The sequence below is a fragment of the Chlorocebus sabaeus genome, chromosome 26 (genome assembly GCF_047675955.1).
Source record: "Chlorocebus sabaeus isolate Y175 chromosome 26, mChlSab1.0.hap1, whole genome shotgun sequence".
NCBI classification, from domain to species: domain Eukaryota; kingdom Metazoa; phylum Chordata; class Mammalia; order Primates; family Cercopithecidae; genus Chlorocebus; species Chlorocebus sabaeus.
The window spans coordinates 40,553,424-40,572,668 of record NC_132929.1 but is presented as its reverse complement, the minus strand read 5'-3'; the positions used below and the strand labels follow the sequence as shown (position 1 = coordinate 40,572,668).

The 19,245-nt window shown below is 45.7% G+C and overlaps 1 protein-coding gene across 1 annotated transcript in view; it reads right to left on the bottom strand.

The window, feature by feature from the left end:
- Positions 1-3,333: 3,333 nt before the first annotated feature.
- ANKDD1A (ankyrin repeat and death domain containing 1A) overlaps positions 3,334-19,245 on the bottom strand; it is a 42,155-nt gene continuing 26,243 nt past the window's right edge. The window contains exons 10-15 of the mRNA XM_008016271.3: positions 14,365-14,463; positions 13,015-13,113; positions 11,543-11,638; positions 8,053-8,257; positions 5,707-5,838; positions 3,334-4,769 (exon numbers count right to left, since the gene is read on the bottom strand). Of these exons, the coding sequence (XP_008014462.3) occupies positions 4,708-4,769; positions 5,707-5,838; positions 8,053-8,257; positions 11,543-11,638; positions 13,015-13,113; positions 14,365-14,463 (693 nt within the window). The 3' untranslated portion in view covers positions 3,334-4,707. The remainder of the gene's footprint in view (positions 4,770-5,706; positions 5,839-8,052; positions 8,258-11,542; positions 11,639-13,014; positions 13,114-14,364; positions 14,464-19,245) is intronic.

Here is a 19,245-nt window from a genome sequence, read left to right as displayed (position 1 = left end):
TGCATGAACACTAAGGACCTCTGTTGTGGAAATCAGACCACAGTTTCAGAAACTCTGAAGTAGGACTGTAACCATTTACTGAAGCTCTGCACACGGGAAGAGATGAGGGGAGCAACCTCCACTAAGAGCCAGGGACTCCACCTCTGTTCTTAACCTGTGCATTTTATAAGTTCATTTTGATACATGATGTGATCCAGGGCCTGCGCCCACTTCTAGAAGTTACCTTGGGATCCACAGGAGAAAGGCTTTGCACTTTAAGTATATAAACCTGCTTACTATATGTGAATAGTTTTAAGTACAGTATATATCTTGAAAAGGGGCCAGGCGCAGTGGCTCACGCCTATAATCCCAGCACTTCGGAAGGCCGAGGTGGGCAGATCACGAGGTCAGGAGATCGAGATCATCCTGGCTAACATGGTGAAACCCCATCTCTACTAAAAATACAAAAAAAATTAGCTGGGTATGGTGGCCCGTGCCTGTAATCCCAGCTACTTGGTGGCAGGCTGAGGCAGGAGAATCACTTGAACCCGGGAATCGGAGCTTGCAGTGAGCCAAGATTGCGCCACTGCACTCCAGCCTGGTGACAGAGCAAGACTCTGTCTCAAAAAAAAAAAAAAAAGGAAAAGGGAAGGGAGTAACTGTAAGTAAATACACATTGGAAAAGTGATTTAAATATACATTTTAGAAACAAGGAGAGTCACAATTAGCAAGGGAAAGTAGACTCTGAAAGGACAAGCAGATGTGTGTTTCCAAAGGTGGAGTCTATTCTGTTCAGTTTCTACTTTATGAGACATCTAATTTTTGGTGATGGGGTGGGGAACAATTTCCAACGCATCTGCACCCCTTCCCCTCCCACCCCTCAGGTCACAGCTCCCCCTCCTTCCACGAATCCTGTGCTGCAGCCACGCCACGCCACGCCCCGAGGGGGGTCCCTCTCCACACCTGTGGGCCATTGCTCAGGCTGTGCTCTTGGCTTGGACTGCCCTTTCCCTACTTCCGTCTCCTCTGTGAGCTTCATCCCCTTCCTTTCGTCCTTCCTCCAGGAAGAAGTCCCATGGTTGTTTGCACCCATCCATTACAGCGGGGACTGCACCCTATTTCAGTTATTGGTGTGCACGCCCTTCTCCCCCACTAGACCGTAAGCTTGGGGAAAAGGAGGGAACTGTGGGCTCTCATCTCTGTACCCACTCCTGGCAGACCACTGGCACAAAATCCACTCAGGAAGTATTCACTGGCAGTGAGTTGAGCCGTTGTGCTTACATAGCACCAATCTGTGACAGCTTGTCTGACCTGGAATTTCGCCCTGTATTTCCCAAAGAAAAGAAATGAGTACTGGATTTGAGAGATATATTTCAACATTTCAATTTTATTGTATTTAAGAACTTTTTTGTCTCAGAAAAAAATTACAAAATTCATTGTATAAAATTCATCCAGAGAAATGATTTCAGTCCTGTAGTACCAAAGAAATATCTGCTGAGAGAAATACTATTTTGGGAAGCAGTTAATAATTTTACAATATGCAATAGAAGCAGACACACAAACAACTACAATGTGGATACAAGTTTTGTCAAATAATCAGGAGAAAAATGAATAAAAATCACAATGGCAAATGGCTGTCCAAATTTTCCAAGTCCAACTTTATAGTGCTGTGAAGGAAAGTGTGAATATGAGACTCTCAATAAACACTTGTGCATCCATGAAAATTGAATTATTTTGGTTTAAAGATCGAATTTTGGAAAACTGAAAATAATTTTTGTAATTTCAAGGTAAAAAAATCTTTACTTTCAGAAAACACATTGTAACTGTGGTAAGCCATGGCATTTATTTATGTGAATAAGATAAAAACACAGAAATTATTCTACTCTTGTTACTTAAGGTGGAAGAGGAATAATTGTGAAATTATGTTTTAATTTTCCAGCCTGGCCAACATGGCGAAACCCCATCTCTACTAAAAATACGAAAATTAGCTGGGTGTCATGGCACGCGCCTGTAATCCCAGCTACTCGGGAGGCTGAGGCACAAGAATCGTTTCAACCCAGGAGGCGGAGGTTGCGGTGAGCTGAGATCTCGCCGTTGTACTCCTGCCTGGGTGAGAGAGCAAGACTCTGTCTCAAAAAACAAAACAAAGGCCGGGCCCGGTGGTTCAAGCCTGTAATCCCAGCACTTTGGGAGGCCGAGACGGGCGGATCACGAGGTCAGCAGGTCGAGACCATCCTGGCTAACATGGTGAAACCCCGTCTCTGCTAAAAAAATACAAAAAACTAGCCGGGCGAGGTGGCGGGCGCCTGTAGTCCCAGCTACTCGGGAGGCTGAGGCAGGAGAATGGCGTAAACCCGGGAGGCGGAGCTTGCAGTGAGCCGAGATCCGGCCACTGCACTCCAGCCTGGGCGACAGAGCGAGACTCCGTCTCAAAAAAAAAAACAATTTTCACCCTTAAAGTGTAGCTCAGAAAGATTTAGAGTAAGAGCATATATTTAGCTCACAACATATATGTTAGGAAACAAAAGAATGCTGATTAAATATAAATTAGTGGTAGGTAAAGTTGTCTATTTTTTTCCCTATCATGTCTCATAAGGTAATAGATCACAAATATGTTTTAGAATTTTTCTTAAGTTTCAAGAATCCAAAGATGGCCAGGCTCTATGGCTCATGCCTGTAATCCTAGCACTTTGGGAGGCCAAGGCAGATGGGTCACCTGAGGTCAGGAGTTCGAGACCAGCCTCACCAATGTGGTGAAATCCATCTACTAAAAATACAAAAATTAGCCAGGCATGATGGCACGTGCCTGTAATCCTAGCTACTCCAGAGGCTGAGGCAGTTGAATTGCTTGAATCCAAGAGATGGAGGTTGCAGTGAGCCAAGATCAAGCCACTGCACTCCACACAGGGCAACAAGAGCAAAACTCTGTTTCTTTTTTTTTTTTTTTGAGACAGGGTCTCACTCTGTCGCCCAGGCTGGAGTGCAGTGGCACGACCTTGGCTCACTGCAAGCTCCGCCTCCTGAGTTCACGCCATTCTCCTGCCTCAGCCTCCCAAATAGCTGGAACTACAGGTGCCCACTACCACGCCCAGCTAATTTTTGTATTTTTAGTAGAGACGGGGTTTCACCATGTTAGCCAGGATGGTCTCAATCTCCTGAACTCATGATCCGCCCGCCTTGGCCTCCCAAAATGCTGGGATTACAGGCTTGAACCACCTCACCCAGCCGAGCGAAACTCTGTTTAAAAAAAAAAGAAAAAAGGAATCCTAAGAAAAAAATACATCACCTGCAAAAGGTGAAGAGAGAAAAGGAAGTTTTTTCTCTAAAAGCATCTCTTGACAAATAGTGCAGATATCCTCTGAACCAATTTCCTTCTGTTTAATGTACCTGTATCTTGGTGTTTTTTTTTTTCCATTTAATTTATCCTGGAGCTCTTTCCATAACAACAACATCCTTTTACTGCTGAACAGAATTCCATTGTGTGGATGGAACATATTCTATTTCACCAGTCCCCTGTAGCCAGTCACTTGGTTTGTTTCCAATCTTTTGCTTTTTCAAAGTAATAACCTTGTATGTCTGTCATTTTGTATGCATACAGGTTTATATGTAGGACAAATTCCTAGGACTAGGATTGTTGGACCAATGGATAAAAGTATATTGTGGACAGATAATGCCAAATTACCTTTCAGAGACGGTGGCCCTGTGCACCCCATCAGGCATGTGTGACCGCCAAAGCCCCTGTCAGCTGTTTTATTCTATCTCCTTTCCAGTCTCAGGCTCAATGCAGAACTTTGAGGTAAGCTTTTCTCAAATGTAGGCTCCTAAACTGGCCACAGCCAGCTCTGCCACATGAAAGAGAGCTCAAATGAGACAGAAACAGCCTCTGGGCAGGATTTCTATCCTGCGCAGATATATTTTCCACATTCTAGGAAACCGTGAAGCTTCCAGAGCCACATTTCCCCAGAAACACATCCCCCTGCTGGTGTAGCCGAGCCCCACAACAAGCTGTGCTTGCCTGGCACCTCAAAGCCAAGCACCATGGATGCCACTTGCCATGGGTGCCTACAATTTCAAATAATGAGAAATAAGAAATTTCAGCTTCTCAGTCCCTCTAGCCAACATTTCAGGTGCACGACAGCCTCAGGTGGCAAGCGGCTACTCTCCCGGACAGGGCAGAAGATGGAACGCCCCATCCCTGGGGAAGATCACGAGGTCAGGAGATCGAGACCATCCTGGCTAACACAGTGAAACCCCGTCTCTACTAAAAATACAAAAAAATTAGCCGGGTGTGGTGGTGGGCGCCTGTAGTCCCAGCTACTCGGGAGGCTGAGGCAGAAGAATGGCGTGAACCTGGGAGGCGGGGGTTGTAGTGAGCCAAGATCGCACCACTGCACTCCAGCCTGGCGACAGAGTGAGACTCTGTCTCAAAAGAAAAAAAGAAGAAGAAGAAGAAGAAAGTGTGCCAAGAACTCCAAGAGCTCCAAAGGACCATACCTGTGGGACAGGATTACCCACAAAACCTGAAACAGGCCCTTGGACCCATCCTCATGAAAAAGATCATTGTACAAACATTTGCCTGCTGGGCTCTGCATGACCGTGCATTTCAGTAGAATCAGTCGGAGGTCCATTAACAGTGATTTTTTAAAAAGCCCTTAAATGATGGTCATCTTCTGTTCAGGTGGCTCCACATGCTGAGGTCCCATGTGCCTGAAGGTCTGGCCCCCCCGGTTACATGGCTGTGCACCTCCTGGGGGCACTTGGGGCTGCGTTTGCTTTCTTCCTGATGTTTTCTGTTAAAAACAAGAATCTTATTTCCTCTGTTGCCTAAGCTCTGCCTCACAGGACTGGTTTTATGTTTTAATTGCCTACCAGAGTTTGTGTTAAAAGAAGATGCAACAACTATATTTAAGAACATTTTGGGGAAAGAAAGGTAGCGTCGCTAATCCCTCTACCCTGAAATGACTCTTAGCTTTTCCACCTGGCTTATAGCAGCTATGGGGGGAGGTCCTTTCCTTTTTTCCCTCAATAATATGCTAGAAATATTTCCCTAGCAATATGCTAGAAATATGTCAGGATTGGTTTTCTTTGTTGCCTCATAACTAATGGAGCCTTCACAACTGTCAGTGACGGCCTAGTGCTCCATTCTGTGGTTGCCCCATCATGTACCACGTCAGTGGGTATCACAGCGTTTAAGGCTTTTCATCATGAGCTGATTTTGTTTTTAATGAAGGGTTAGTACTAGAACCTTCTATCCTGCTTGTCTGATGATTCCACGGAACACTCTGAATCCCAAATCAGGCTTTTGAAATTGGCATACTCAAATAAGTTGTGATGACCTCAGAAGGTTTATTTGACCTGACTTAACTGGTTCAACTCATATTAAGTCAGTTTTGGCTCCCATGTCTTAATGTTTGTGAAAAAGAAGTCCGAAGGTGGCTTATTCCAAAATGGAAAAAAAAAATCAAGGTATAGAAGGCTGGTAAGCAAGAGATTCTGGACAGCATCACTGGCTCCGGGGCATCATAGGGTTCAGTTTGGGCCAACACCAGGGTCAGGAGGCACTGTAGTTTGCCCAAGGGAAAAGGGGGCAGAGCTAGGGGTAGGAATCTGGAAGGCCCAGAGCCAGCACCACAGCATTCTTGTCTGAGCAGCCCTTGGAGGGCCCTGCTGCATTCCAGTGGGGGCCACCCAGCTCCTGAGAAGAAACCCAGCAGAGTACGCTCTTACCAGCCAGGTCCCTCCTGCCAATGGTCACAAGGCCCTCGAACAGTGCTTTGCTGGGGTTCTCACCAGCTGTAGACACGCCATGCAGCCAAATGAGCAGCATTCGGTGGCCGTGCTCCTGATAGCTCTTGGTGCCTGAGGACAGTGAGGGAGGAGAGAGGGAGAAAGAGCCAATGGGGCCACTTGACCAGAACGCCTGTCTATGCCACCCTGCACTGCCTCCTGAACATGCCCATGTGGGAAAGAGGCCAAAAGCCTCCAAGGCCCTTCTCCATGCTCCAGCCAAGCTCAGCCTGGAGATGGGTAAGGGGAGTGGAGGAGCAGCCTCTCAGATGGAGGGGGAAGGGTTTGTGTCTTGGTCTCTAGAACCTCCCCAGCCCCAGGCCTTCTCCTGAACACCCACTATACACTCTGTTGGTGTCACTCTGAATGGAGAAAGAATTGACATTCATCGTTGTAGTACCATGATGCACAAACTGTACACTTCACCTCTCTGGCTGCTCAAAATAATCTGTGTCTTGCATGATAGTGGTCCTAATTTACAGATGAGAATACAGCTTAGACAGAGACAGAGCTGGCCATGCTCTTTCCTCTGCATTGGTGGTTCTGAGACTCAGCTGCTCCTTGGAAACACCTAGGGCCCATGTCACCCCCAGAGATTCTCATGTACCTGGGTCTGGGTGCAGTCTAGGCATTTAATGGTTTTAAAGTTTCCTAGGTGGTTCCAACATACAACCATGTTTGGAAAATAATTGCCCACACGGCATGGGGTTAACATGCTATTTGGCTGGCTGTGATTCAGCTGGCTCTCCTGTGCTGGGGAAACAGATAGATGCTGGGCCACACCCATCAGGTCCAGGTCACTCCATTTGCCCCTCTGACCTTCCATGTCCCTCTTGGGGCCCTCAGCAGGCATGTCCTCACGGTGCTGCCCTTGGTGTAGTGGCACTTCCGCTTGACCCAGCGGTCTCAACACCATTTGCCCCCACCACTGTAATGTACAAGTGCTTCTTTATCATATGTGAAAGTTCTTATCTGCAGCAGCGTTTACTTTTGAACTCTGCTCTATTCCACTGATCAATTTGCATATTTTTGTGTCAGGAATCTCTTTTTTTTTTCTCTTTGGGAGACAGAGTCTAACTCTATCCCTCAGGCTGGAGTGTAGTGGTGTGATCTCAGCTCACTGCAAACTCTGCCTCCCGGGTTCAAGTGATTCTCACGCCTCAGCCTCTCGAGTAGCTGGGATTACAGGAGCCCACTACCATGCCCGGCTAATTTTTGTATTTTTAGTAGAGACGGGACTTCACCATTTTGGCCAGGCTGGTCTCGAACTCCTAACTTTAGGTGATCCCCCACCTAGGCCTCCCAGAGTGCTGGGATTATAGACGTGAGCCACCATGCCTGATCCAGGTATCTCTTTTTGTAATTTTAATTTGGCTTTATAAAAGGCTGAGTCTGCTGGAGTTAGATCCCCTTTATTGTTTTCCCCCAGAATGTTCACTTTTACGTCCCTGTTTATTCTTTCAAATTGTAGAATACTTCAATCAAGTTTCAAAAACCTCCTATTTTGATTAAAATTAGATCCAATTTTTAATCTAATTGGGGAAAACTGGTATCTGTATGATACTTTTTCTTGCCACAAATACAGAAGTCATTCCGTTTACACAAATCATCTTTTAGAGTTGAACCATTATTGTTTTATTCATATGTGTCATCTGTATTTGTCTTTTAGGTTTTCCAGATGAAACACACACACCATTGTAAATAGAGTCTCTTTTAAAAGATTCTCTATATATACTTTTTGCCCATTTAACAATGGTTCATAGGAGTTCTGTGGTGTTAGTATATTTTCTATATTTAGCCATTTCCTTGAATTATTTGATTAATTCTAAGATTTTTTTTAGTTGATTCCTCTGGATGTCCTATGTATATTAAATATTCCATCTGAAATTAATAAGTCTTTCTCTTCCTTTACAATATTTACACTCCTTATTTCTATTTCCTTTTCATACCTTAGTGCCAGGGCCAAAATTTCCATATAGATGTTGAGTAATAGTGATAACAGCAGACCCTCTTCTTTTTACCAACAATGGTTTAGTTTAGGTGTAAACAGTGGGTATCGGTTTGGGCTGATTGGTGAAGAATGTAAATTCACAATCAATGGGGAGGGAGAGGCAGAGTGTGCACCCTGTGCGGAGGCCTGGAGGAGGGACAGAGCACCAGGTGTGCTGGGACCAGGCTGTGGGTTGCACAGGCTCTTTCCCCAGCAGCACAGAAAGCTGAACACATTTCAGGTGCCCCACCCCTCCGCCCACTGGTTGCTTGGAGGGAGGAGAGGCAAGGTGCTACCTGTCCACTGTTGTTCGATGGCATAGACATGCGCCTCCGTGAAATCCCAGGAATATGCCAGCTTCTTCCACTCACGGGGCTGCAGATGCCTGGAGGCCAGCCGCCACAGCACAGAACGGAGCTGCTGTGTTTCCTGCCGATGGTCCTGCTTAAAGGACAAGCTCTTCCCAGAGGGGTCACTGAGGTCCCTGCATGAAAGGTGGTCCTGTGGGGCAGATCCCAAAAGTGCAGAAGCTCTCCCTCACGATCCCAGACAGGGACAATGCTGAGCCGAGGCCCCTATGACCCTCCTACCACCTCTGCTGGGGAGCCTGGGAGCTGGAGTCAGCAAGGCCAGGGGCTTAACGTCCTCTCTTCTGGTTTCTCACTCCATGCCTTGCGTTGACCTCTGGAACCCAAGCTGCTCCCACTGTTCTTCCACCCGGAATTCCTCTGCTCACCTTCCTGCCCCTCAACCTCATTGTCATAGTCAAAAGACCACCCATGTGCCACTTCCGGGGAGCCTTTCCAAAATTCTCTGGTCACCTGCTCTTTCCTGTGTTCTTAGAGCATGGGTGTCGGCAGAAGTACTCCGAAGCTCTGGCCAAAACCAGGCAGGGCAGGCATCAGATTTGCTGAATCACAATAGGCAGTAAAGGGTAGGATTACAAAATCCTTTCTAGCAAAGCAGGCAATGAAATTAGAGGTTACAAAAGAATTCTATCATAGCATAAATGAAGGCCACCCACAGAAGCCTAAGGCCCTCTAAAGGGAATGGATGCAGAGTTCTGGTTGTTAAGTTCAGGGTGAAAAAAATCACCCTGGTGTCTGCAATTCCAAAACTTACGTCATGGTCAGCAGTCTCTGGCAATCACTGTGAGGTGAAGCTTGGTTCTCACCTGGGGTATTAAAAACTGGTCCCCTGGGGCAGTGTTTTCAGCCCCATCTGCACACTGAGACCATCTGGGAACTTTAAGAACCACTGATGTGTGGCCCCCACCTCAGAGATTCTACCTGCATTGGCCTGGGGGTCCAGGGGGGATTTGTGATTCTGACATGCAGCCACTGCCTTCGTGGTGGGGACCTGTAAAGCCTGAAGTGGCTTAGTACTCAGCACAGAGATGAATCAGTTAGTCTAACCCTCAGTATTCACATTTTGGGATTATATTTAGGAATAATCTGTTGTATGTAAAGGGGTCGTAATGTTTAAGGAAATCTAGCGTATCAGTGGGAGAACATCTTATGATTCCTACTGAAATTTATCTACCAATTGATTTTGAAACAGTGATTTTTATTTAAAAGGGATAAGAGTTTACTAAGTTTGTAAACCACACTGGAATGTTTAAGATATTTGAGATTATTTCTAGTTTTAGTTAATGGTCTTATTAGGATAATTTAAGAATTTAAGAAGCATTTGAAGTGCTTAAAAAGAAAATCTGGCCGCGCGCGGTGGCTCAAGCCTGTAATCCCAGCACTTTGGGAGGCCGAGACGGGCGGATCATGAGGTCAGGAGATCGAGACCATCCTGGCTAACACGGTGAAACCCTGTCTCTACTAAAAAATACAAAAACCTAGCCGGGTGAAGTGGCGGGCGCCTGTAGTCCCAGCTACTTGGGAGGCTGAGGCAGGAGAATGGCGTGAACCCGGGAGGCGGAGCTTGCAGTGAGCTGAGATCCGGCCACTGCACTCCAGCCTGGGGGACAGAGCAAGACTCCATCTCAAAAAAAAAAAAAAAGAAAAAAGAAAATCTGTTATATTAAGTTTATTTATTCAGTTTCAGTGTTTAAGGTAGTTTGACTAAGTTTAAACACAGGACCCAACATTACTCAAAAGATTTCCCTGAAACTGACTGGAAAAATTTACTAGTTGTATAGATAGAATAATAAGATTTATCAAATTAATTTTAAAGTTTAAGAAAAAACTAGGTTTTTATTTTTTTTTATTTTTTATTTTTTTGAGACGGAGTCTTGCTCTCTAGCCCGAGCTGGAGTGCAGTGGCCGGATCTCAGCTCACTGCAAGCTCCGTCTCCCGGGTTTAAGCCATTCTCCTGCCTCAGCCTCCAGAGTAGCTGGGACTACAGGCGCCCGCCACCTCGCCCGGCTAGTTTTTTTTTTTTGTATTTTTAGTAGAGACGGGGTTTCACCGTGTTAGCCAGGATGGTCTCGATCTCCTAACCTCGTGATCCGCCCGTCTCGGCCTCCCAAAGTGCTGGGATTACAGGCTTGAGTCACCGCGCCCGGCCAAAACTAGGTTTTTAAATGTGTAATTTAGCAGATTCAATACAGATGCCCCTCAACTTATGATGGCGTTATGTCTTGATAAAAATATCATAAATTGGCCGGGCGCGGTGGCTCACGCCTGTAAACCCAGCAGTTTGGGAGGCTGAGGTGGGCGGATCACAAGGTCAGGAGATCGAGACCATCCTGGCCAACATAGTGAAACCCCGTCTCTACCAAAAATACAAAAAAAATTAGCCGGGCATGGTGGCACGTGCCTGTAGTCTCAGCTACTTGGGAGGCTGAGGCAGGAGAGTCGCTTGAACCCAGGAGGCGGAGGTTACAGCGAGTGGAGATCGCGCCACTGCACTCCAGCCTGGGTGACAGAGTGAGACTCTGTCTCAAAAAATAAATAAATAATATATATATCATAAAAGTTGAAAATGCATTTAATCTACCTAACCTACAGACTATCGTAGTTTAGCTTAGCCTACCTTACATGTGCTCAGTACACTTACCGTAGCTTAGAGTGGAGCAAATCATCTAACACAAAGCCAATTTTATAATAAAGTGCTGAATATCTCATGTCATTTATTGAATATTATATTGAAGTGACAAACAGCATGGCTATACGGGTACTGAAAGTACGGTTTCTACTTAATGTGTATCGCTTTTGTGCCATCATAAAGTAGAAAAGTCATAAGCTGAACCATTGTAATTGGGGACCGTCTGTATTAACTTTGAAAACTGAGGTAAATGCAAAATTATTTTCTGTATATAAAAACAACCCCCAAGGACACCAGAAAACTCCCTACCTCCATTTGCTAACTGGAATAGCAACATTCTGCCACTCCTCTGTCCCAAGTCCACAGGAGACATTGCTAATCAATCCCAGCACACTTACTTCTGACTCAGAAAGTTGCCTGAGCATAACATCCCAAGCAGCAGTTCAATCACCTGGAGATGGCATGAGATGGAACCACCTGCCATCTCTTTTTCACACGTCCATATGCATTCACGCATGCATGCATTCGTCAGCTGGACGCCACAGCAGTGTCCAGCAATATCTCCACGCTGGCATGGACCTCAGTCTGCCTTGTTTCAGCATGTTTGGACACTTGCCCATCACCAGATCCTCACAAACAACTGTGGTAGCATACAAGGTGGTGATTATCACCTACTTGGAGCCTGAGGGACCCAGAATTGGTCAGGGCTGGAATTCAAAGCCAGCTTCATCTGGAGCCAAAATCACTCCCTTTCCAATGAGGAAAGATCAAGCGTGAGGCCTCCGTACCTTCTCCCATCTGTAGAAACGATCAGCTTTTATGATCATGTCCACCAGGCTGACATGGTTGCTGCGGGTGGCCACTGCCAGGGCGGTTTTTCCCTGCTGCAATTAAGAGGCAAGAAGAGAAGCCAGAGTTTCTACAGAAGGGATACAAAAGGGCCTCTAGCACTGAGCACAAACCCTCCTGCCCACAAGAAGTGCTTTCCAGCAGTCTACACTGAGAGCAGAAAGGTTTTCTGGTTTTCTGGGCATGATGGGGATATGGAAAAGTCACAAATAGAATAAAGCAATAGCAATACATAATTCCAATGACCATCTCTTATGTTTCTTTAGAAATTAGGAAGCTTTAGAGCTTATGAAACTCAGCCCTCATTAACTCTTCAACATCCCCTGTGAAATAGGGGTTCCCACCCACTTTTCAGATGAAGAAACCAGAGCCCAGAGATGGTGGCTTGGTGGGGTTTTGTTTTGTTTTGTTTTTTTGATACGGAGTCTTGCTGTGTCGCCTGGGCTGGAGTGCAGTGGCATGATCTCGGCTCATGGCAAGCTCCACCTCCCGGGTTCACGCCATTCTCCTGCCTCAGCCTCCCGAGTAGCTGGAACTACAGGCGCCCCACCACATCCAGCTAAATTTTTTGTATTTTTAGTAGAGACAGGGTTTCACCGTGTTAGCCAGAATGGTCTCGATCTCCTGACCTCGTGATCCGCCCGCCTCCGCCTCCCAAAGTGCTGGGATTACAGGCGTGAGCCACCGCGCCCGGCCTGAGGGCTTGGGTTTATCATGTCACTTTTGTCCACCTCCCGTCAGGCCTCCTTTTCTCTAGGCCTCCCAGACGGTTACCTCCACAGACCTGCAGTGAAATGGGAAGCTCCCCTTCCCATCTGGCCAGCTGCCCTGGTGCCTAGCTCAAAGCAGGGAGCCCCCTCTTAGGTCCAGCTTCAGGATCTGATCCTGGCCGCCAGCTCTACCCCACACCATCCCAGGCTGGCCTCGCTGAGTCACATGTGCAGGTGCCCTTCTCCCCATACGCCTGTGACCTCCCAGCCTCATACCAAGTCTTCGGCTCTTCTGAGACCACTAGCACCTGCGGAAATAGCTGTCACAGTGAGCTGAGAAGCTTCCCCAAACCCGGTCCCACATGTGGGGGTTGTTGGACAGTACTGTGGGCAGTACTTCTACTCCCCAACCCTACCAGGCGACTCAGGAGGTCACAGTCTGATGGGGGCCATAAAGGAGAAAGCAATCATTTCACAGGCCTATACCAGAGAGGGGTGGGCCAAGGCTGAGGGACCTTAGTAGAGAGAGGAGAAGGTGGTCAGGAAGGCTTCCTGGAGGAGGTTGCATTTGGGCTGGTATAGAAAGGATGGCAGTCCTTGAACACCCTGAGAGGGAGGAGGGAGGGGGCATTTGAAGCAGGGTCTCTGGCAAAGGGGGAGCCATGAAAGCCTGAAGCGAGATGGGTTGTAAGCAGAGGTACCTTATCTCTCAGGTTTAAGTCAACCCCAGCAATGAGGAGCATCTCTGCTATGTCCTGCCAGGCGTGCTCTGCAGCCAGGTGAAGGGGTGTCTGCTGCCTCTAGGGGAGAAGCCAAGGGAATAGGTAAGTGAAAAGCACATGGGGTGGCCTGCCACCCTAAGTCAACCCCCACAATCATCCTAGTATATTTCTTCTAGTCTTTTCTTTAATGCAGAACGTTTTTAGTTTATTGGTTTTACATACATGAGATCATCCTATATGTACATTTTACATCTTTTTTTTTTTACCCCAACATGACACTTTTTGTGTACTGTAAACTCTGATAAACACCATTTTTGATAACTCCATAATAGCCTATTTGTGTCTGTGCCATAATTTACCTAACCACTTCCCTATTATTAAATATTGAGGCCATTTTCAAAGTGAAGACTGATAAATAATACTGCAGTGAATATCTCTGTGCATGAACTTTTAATATGTTTCTCAAGGCTCAGTTCCCAGCAGTGCTCATACATATTATTTAAAGGTATATGATATATTCTGCCAAACTGCTTTCGACTCCCAGTGGCTCTGTGAGCCATGCCCTTGCTGGTACTGAGAATTATGTGGTTGGTGGGTAGATTGTGGGGACAGGATTTAAAAGGGCTCTTTACTGATCACAGCTTCAGGACTCAGAGGCCTCTCTTTTTTTTTTTTTTTTTTTTTTTTTTTTTTGAGACGGAGTCTTGCCCTGTCGCCCAGGCTGGAGTGCAGTGGCTTTATCTCAGCTCACTGCAAGCTCCGCCTCCCGGGTTCACGCCATTCTCCTGCCTCAGCCTCCCGAGTAGCTGGGACTACAGGTGCCCACCACCACGCCCGGCTAATTTTTTGTGTTTTTTTTAGTAGAGACGGGGTTTCACCGTGTTAGCCAGGATGGTCTCGATCTCCTGACCTCATGATCCGCCCATCTCGGCCTCCCAAAGTGCTGGGATTACAGGCATGAGCCACGGCGCCCAGCCCAGAGGCCTCTTTTTACACAAGACTGCCTCAGTCACCCCTGCCCTGGGAATTTTCCCTAAGGAAAAAAAACAATGAAAGGAAAAGGTTGAATGTAAAAAGATATTCACTGCAATGTTATAGATCATGGCCAAAACTTGGGAACACCCAAAATGTTCAAAAGAGGGGAATGATGAACAAAATGATATTCCCTTCAACAACTATTTAAATTACCTTTTAAAAGCTAAAAAAAAAAAAAAAAAAAAAAGCAATTCCTCAACTCTGGGCCATGCTGGGAGACCACAGCCAAGCCTGCCAGCCTGGGAGGGTTTCCAGAAGCTCCCTGGGGCCCGGAAGGTCTCTGTAGCCACTTACATTGTCCATGGCATTCAAGTCACTGTCAGAGTTGATGAGGAGCTGGACCAAGGCAGGGAAGTTGTGCCTCACAGCGAGGTGCAGAGGAGAGGCACCCTGCTGTGGGAGGAGATACACGGATCAATCGACGAGTCCCTCCCAGGACTGCCCAGCTCCAGGCTGGTGCTGGGGACAGGAGGAGGGAAGGGTATAGTGCTTCTGGGTTTGGCCCTTTTAGCTTCTTGGCTGACATGGATGGCCTTAGGCAATTAAGGTCCCAAAGCTTGAATTCCTGGAGCTCCAAACTGATCCTCCAGATGGGTGAGAGTCTGAAGACCCAAGGGTGAGACCCTGCTATGTCAGGAACTCACTATGTGACCTCAGGCAAGTCATTTCCCTTCTCTGCTACTCTTCATCTGGCAAGTGAGGTTTGTCATGGTCCCTCCTAGCAACAATACCTGAAGATTCTCTGACATCTCATTTAATCCACACATCAACCTAGGAAGTATATAGGGATGGTGTTCTTATTAGTATCTTCATCTTACAAACAGAAACACTGAAGTTCAGAAAACTTAAGTCACTTACCCAAGGATACATAGCTAATAAGAACTATGTCTTATTGGACTTTCTACTCCCACTGCGTCCCCACCCCCAGTACCTAGGTACCTAGTACCTGATAACTATTTGTGTAGAAAATGAATGAATGAGAGAGCCAGCTGGGACCAGAAAAGATACCTCACTCCAAGTTCAACTCTCCTTCAACAGTGGAAGACACCATCCTCAATAGTCTCCTATGGCCCCCTGAGTAAATGACAAAGAGGGGATACTCCCTCCTCTCTAGGTGATATAGTGACACACATACTGTGGAATAATACAAGGCCAATACAATTGATATTAGAAACTAATACTTATTGTGGAAAACATCTTCATATATTGAGCTATAAAAGGGTTACAGAACAGAATACACACACACATAAAACAAAAATGCCCATTATTGCCATTACTAATTTAGGCCAGTGGGTATGGAGTGTTATCAATATTAGAAGATTTGGGCCGGGCGCGGTGGCTCAAGCCTGTAATCCCAGCACTTTGGGAGGCTGAGACGGGCGGATCACGAGGTCAGGAGATCGAGACCATCCTGGCTAACCCAGTGAAACCTCGTCTCTACTAAAAAATACAAAAAACTAGCCAGGCGAGGTGGCGGGCGCCTCTAGTCCCAGCTATTCGGGAGGCTGAGGCAGGAGAATGTCGTAAACCCGGGAGGCGGAGCTTGCAGTGAGCTGAGATCCGGCCACTGCACTCCAGCCTGGGTGACAGAGCGAGACTCCCTCTCAAAAAAAAAAAAAAAAAAAGAAGGTTTGAACAAAAAATTATTTGAGACATGTAATTGTATATTTACACAGAGCTTGCACAGTTGCTCTGTCTTACCGTGTGATGCCTTCCATCATGTCACAACACAGCAGGAAGTCCCTTACAAGAGGCTAGTACCATGTTCTAGGACTTCCCAGCCTCTAGAACCATGAGCTAAATAAATCTCTATTCTTTATGTCACCCAGTCTATAGTATTCAGTTATAGCAACACAAAATGGACTAGGACACCTTTCCCCACCAAAAATCCTAGTAGAATAAAATCATATAGAAGACAAAAATACTCTTCAGTAGCATTCTTGTATTGAATGCTTACGAGAAATGACATAAAATTTTAAAAAAGATATTCTAGTCACAATGACAGCCAAAAAAATAAACTAATTATGAAGGATATAATTAGAAATGAATAAGACAAAGGTAAACCAAAGCTATATAACATCACTTAGGGATATAAAAGAAGACATAAAGAAATGGCAAGGCCAGGTGTGGTAGCTCACACCCGTAATCCCAGTACTTTGGGAGACTAAGGTGGGAGGAGCACTTGAGCCCAGGAGTTCGAGATCAGCCTGGATAACATAGTGGGACCCTGTCTCTACAAGAAATTTAAAACAAAATTAGCTGAGCATACTGGTGCACACCTTAGTCCCAGCTACCTGGGAGGCTGAGGCAGGAGGATTGCTTGAGCCCAAGAGGACGAGACTGCAGCGAGCCATGATCCTATCACTGCAATCCAACCTGGGCAACAGCGTGAGACCTTGTCTCTAAAAAATCTACCTATCTAGGCTGGGCGCAGTGGCTCGCGCCTGTAATCCCAGCACTTTGGGAGGTGGAGGCAGGTGGATCACAAGGTCAAGAGATTGAGACCATCCTGGCTAACACGGTGAAACCCAATCTCTACTAAAAAAAAAATTACAAAAAATTAGCCGGGATTGGTGGCGGGCGCCTATAGTCCCAGCTAGTCAGGAGGCTGAGGCAGGAAAATAGTGTGAACCCGGGAGGCGGAGCTTGCAGTAATCTGAGATCACGCCACTGCACTCCAGCCTGGGCGACAGGGCGAGACTATGTCTAAAAAAAAAAAAAAAAAAAAAAAAAAAATCTATCTATCTATCTATCTATCTATCTATCTATCTATCTATCATTCTATCCCCACCGTGCACGGTGGAGACCATCCTCTTACCTAAAGCTCTCTCCCATCTGTCAAATATTTTTGTCATAATTTGTTAATTTTAAGCATTCTGAAAAGTAGTATATCATAATGTATTTCTCAAAATGCAGTATATCTCAAAAAGTAGTATATCATAGTATATCATATTACACTTCCCTAATAGCTAATGCTGTTAAACATCTTTTCATGTGCTTATTTGCCATCTGTATATCCTCTTCAGTGAAATGTCTATTGATGTCTTTAGCCCATTTTTTTTTTTACCTTGAGTTTTGAGAGCTCTTTATATACTCTACACACTAGCCTTTGTAAGACACGTGATTTGCAAATCTTCTCTCTTGGTCCGTAGCTTGTTTTTTCATCCTCTTAACAGATCCTTTGCAGAGCAAAAGGATCTTTTGCTCACAAAAAATTTTAATGAGGTCCAATTAATCAAATTTTTGCTCCTATGGATCATGTTTTTGATGTCAAGTCTAAGAACTCTTTGGCCCAACCCTAGATCCAAAAATTTTCCTCCTTATATATATATATATATATTTTTTTTTTTTTTTGAGACAGAGTCTTGCTCTGTTGCCCAGGCTGGAGTGCAGTGGCTGGATCTCAGCTCACTGCAAGCTCTGCCTCCCAGGTTCACGCCTCAGCCTCCCGAATAGCTGGGATTACAGGCGCCTGCCACCTCGCCCGGCTAATTTTTTTTGTATTTTTTAGTAGAGATGGGGTTTCACCGTGTTAGCCAGGATGGTCTCGATCTCCTGACCTCGTGATCCGCCTGTCTCGGCCTCCCAAAGTGCTGGGATTACAGGCTTGAGCCACCGCGCCCAGCCCTCTTTATATTTTTTCTAAAAGCTTTATAGTTTTACATTTAAGTCTGTGATCCATTTTGAGTTAATTTTGTATAAGGTGTGAGATTTTAGTTGAGGCTCATTTTTTTGCCTGTGGATGTACAGTTGCTTCAGTACCATTTTTTGAAAAGGCTATCAAACCTTCCTCCACTGAATTGCTTTTGCATCTTCAATAAAAATCAGTTGGACATATTTTCTTCTTTTTTTTTTTTTTTTTTTTTTTTTTGAGATGGAGTCTTCCTCTGTCACCCAGGCTGGAGTGCAGTGACGTGATCTCGGCTCACTGCAAGCTCTGCCTCCCGGGTTCACGCCATTCTCCTGCCTCAGCCTCCCGAGTAGCTGGGACTACAGGCACCCGCCAGTACGCCTTTACTTTCTGGCACTACAAGATGCTCCAGACTCACCCTATATGTTAGTATTCCCTGCCCTAGTCCTAGACTTAGCCATTTTCCCAAAGAATCCTGTTTCCTTGTAGTAGAGAATTTGCACCCTGCTTTGTTCACATAACTATATCTTTAAGGTCTTTCCATACAAGTACATATTTTGATAACTGTCCTCGTTATTTTTTATTTATTTTTATTTTTATTTATTTATTTTTATTTATTTATTTTTTGAGATGGAATCTCACTCTGTCACCCAGGCTGGAGTACAGTGGCACAATCTCGGCTCACTGAAACCTCTGCTTCCTGGGTTCAAGCGATTCTTCTGCCTCAGCCTCCTGAGTAGCTGGGACTACAGGCGTGCGCTACCACGCCCGGCTAATTTTTTGCACTTAGTAGAGATGGGGTTTCACCATGTTGGCCAGGCTGGTCTCGAACTCATGACCTCATGATCCGCCTGCCTTGGCCTCCCAAAGTGCTGGGATTATAGGCGTGAGCCACCGTGCCACCCAGCAGTCCTCATTCTTTTTTATAGTTACACAGTATTCCATTGCAGGGATGGGACATAATTTATTACATTGTCTCCTAAACATGGGTTTCAATATTTTGCTATTACAAATGATAGTGCAGCAAAAACCTTGTACATATTTTCATTCCATACATGTGGAAGTATGTCTGTACAATAAATTCCTAGATTTGTTGAGTCAAAGGGCACATGTATTTGTATGTTTTATACATATTGATAAATTGCCCTCTGAACAGATTGTACCAATTTCTACTCTTTCCAGTAATATATGAAGGTGCCTATTTCCCTACAGCTTTGTCAACCCGCTTGGCAAAACTTTTGGATTTTTGCCAACCTAATGAGTGAAGAATTGTATCTCCATGTAGCATTAATTTGCATTTCTCTTTTTTTTTTTTTTTTTTTTTTGAGATGAAGTCTCGCTCTGTCGCTCAGGCTGGAGTGCAATGGCACGATCTCAGCTCACTGCAAGCTCCGCCTCCCGGGTTCACGCCATTCTCCTGCCTCAGCCTCCCGAGTAGCTGGGACTACAGGCGCCCACCACCACGCCCAGCTAATTTTTGATATTTTTTAGTAGAGACGGGGTTTCACCGAGTTAGCCAGGATGGTCTCAATCTCCTGACCTCA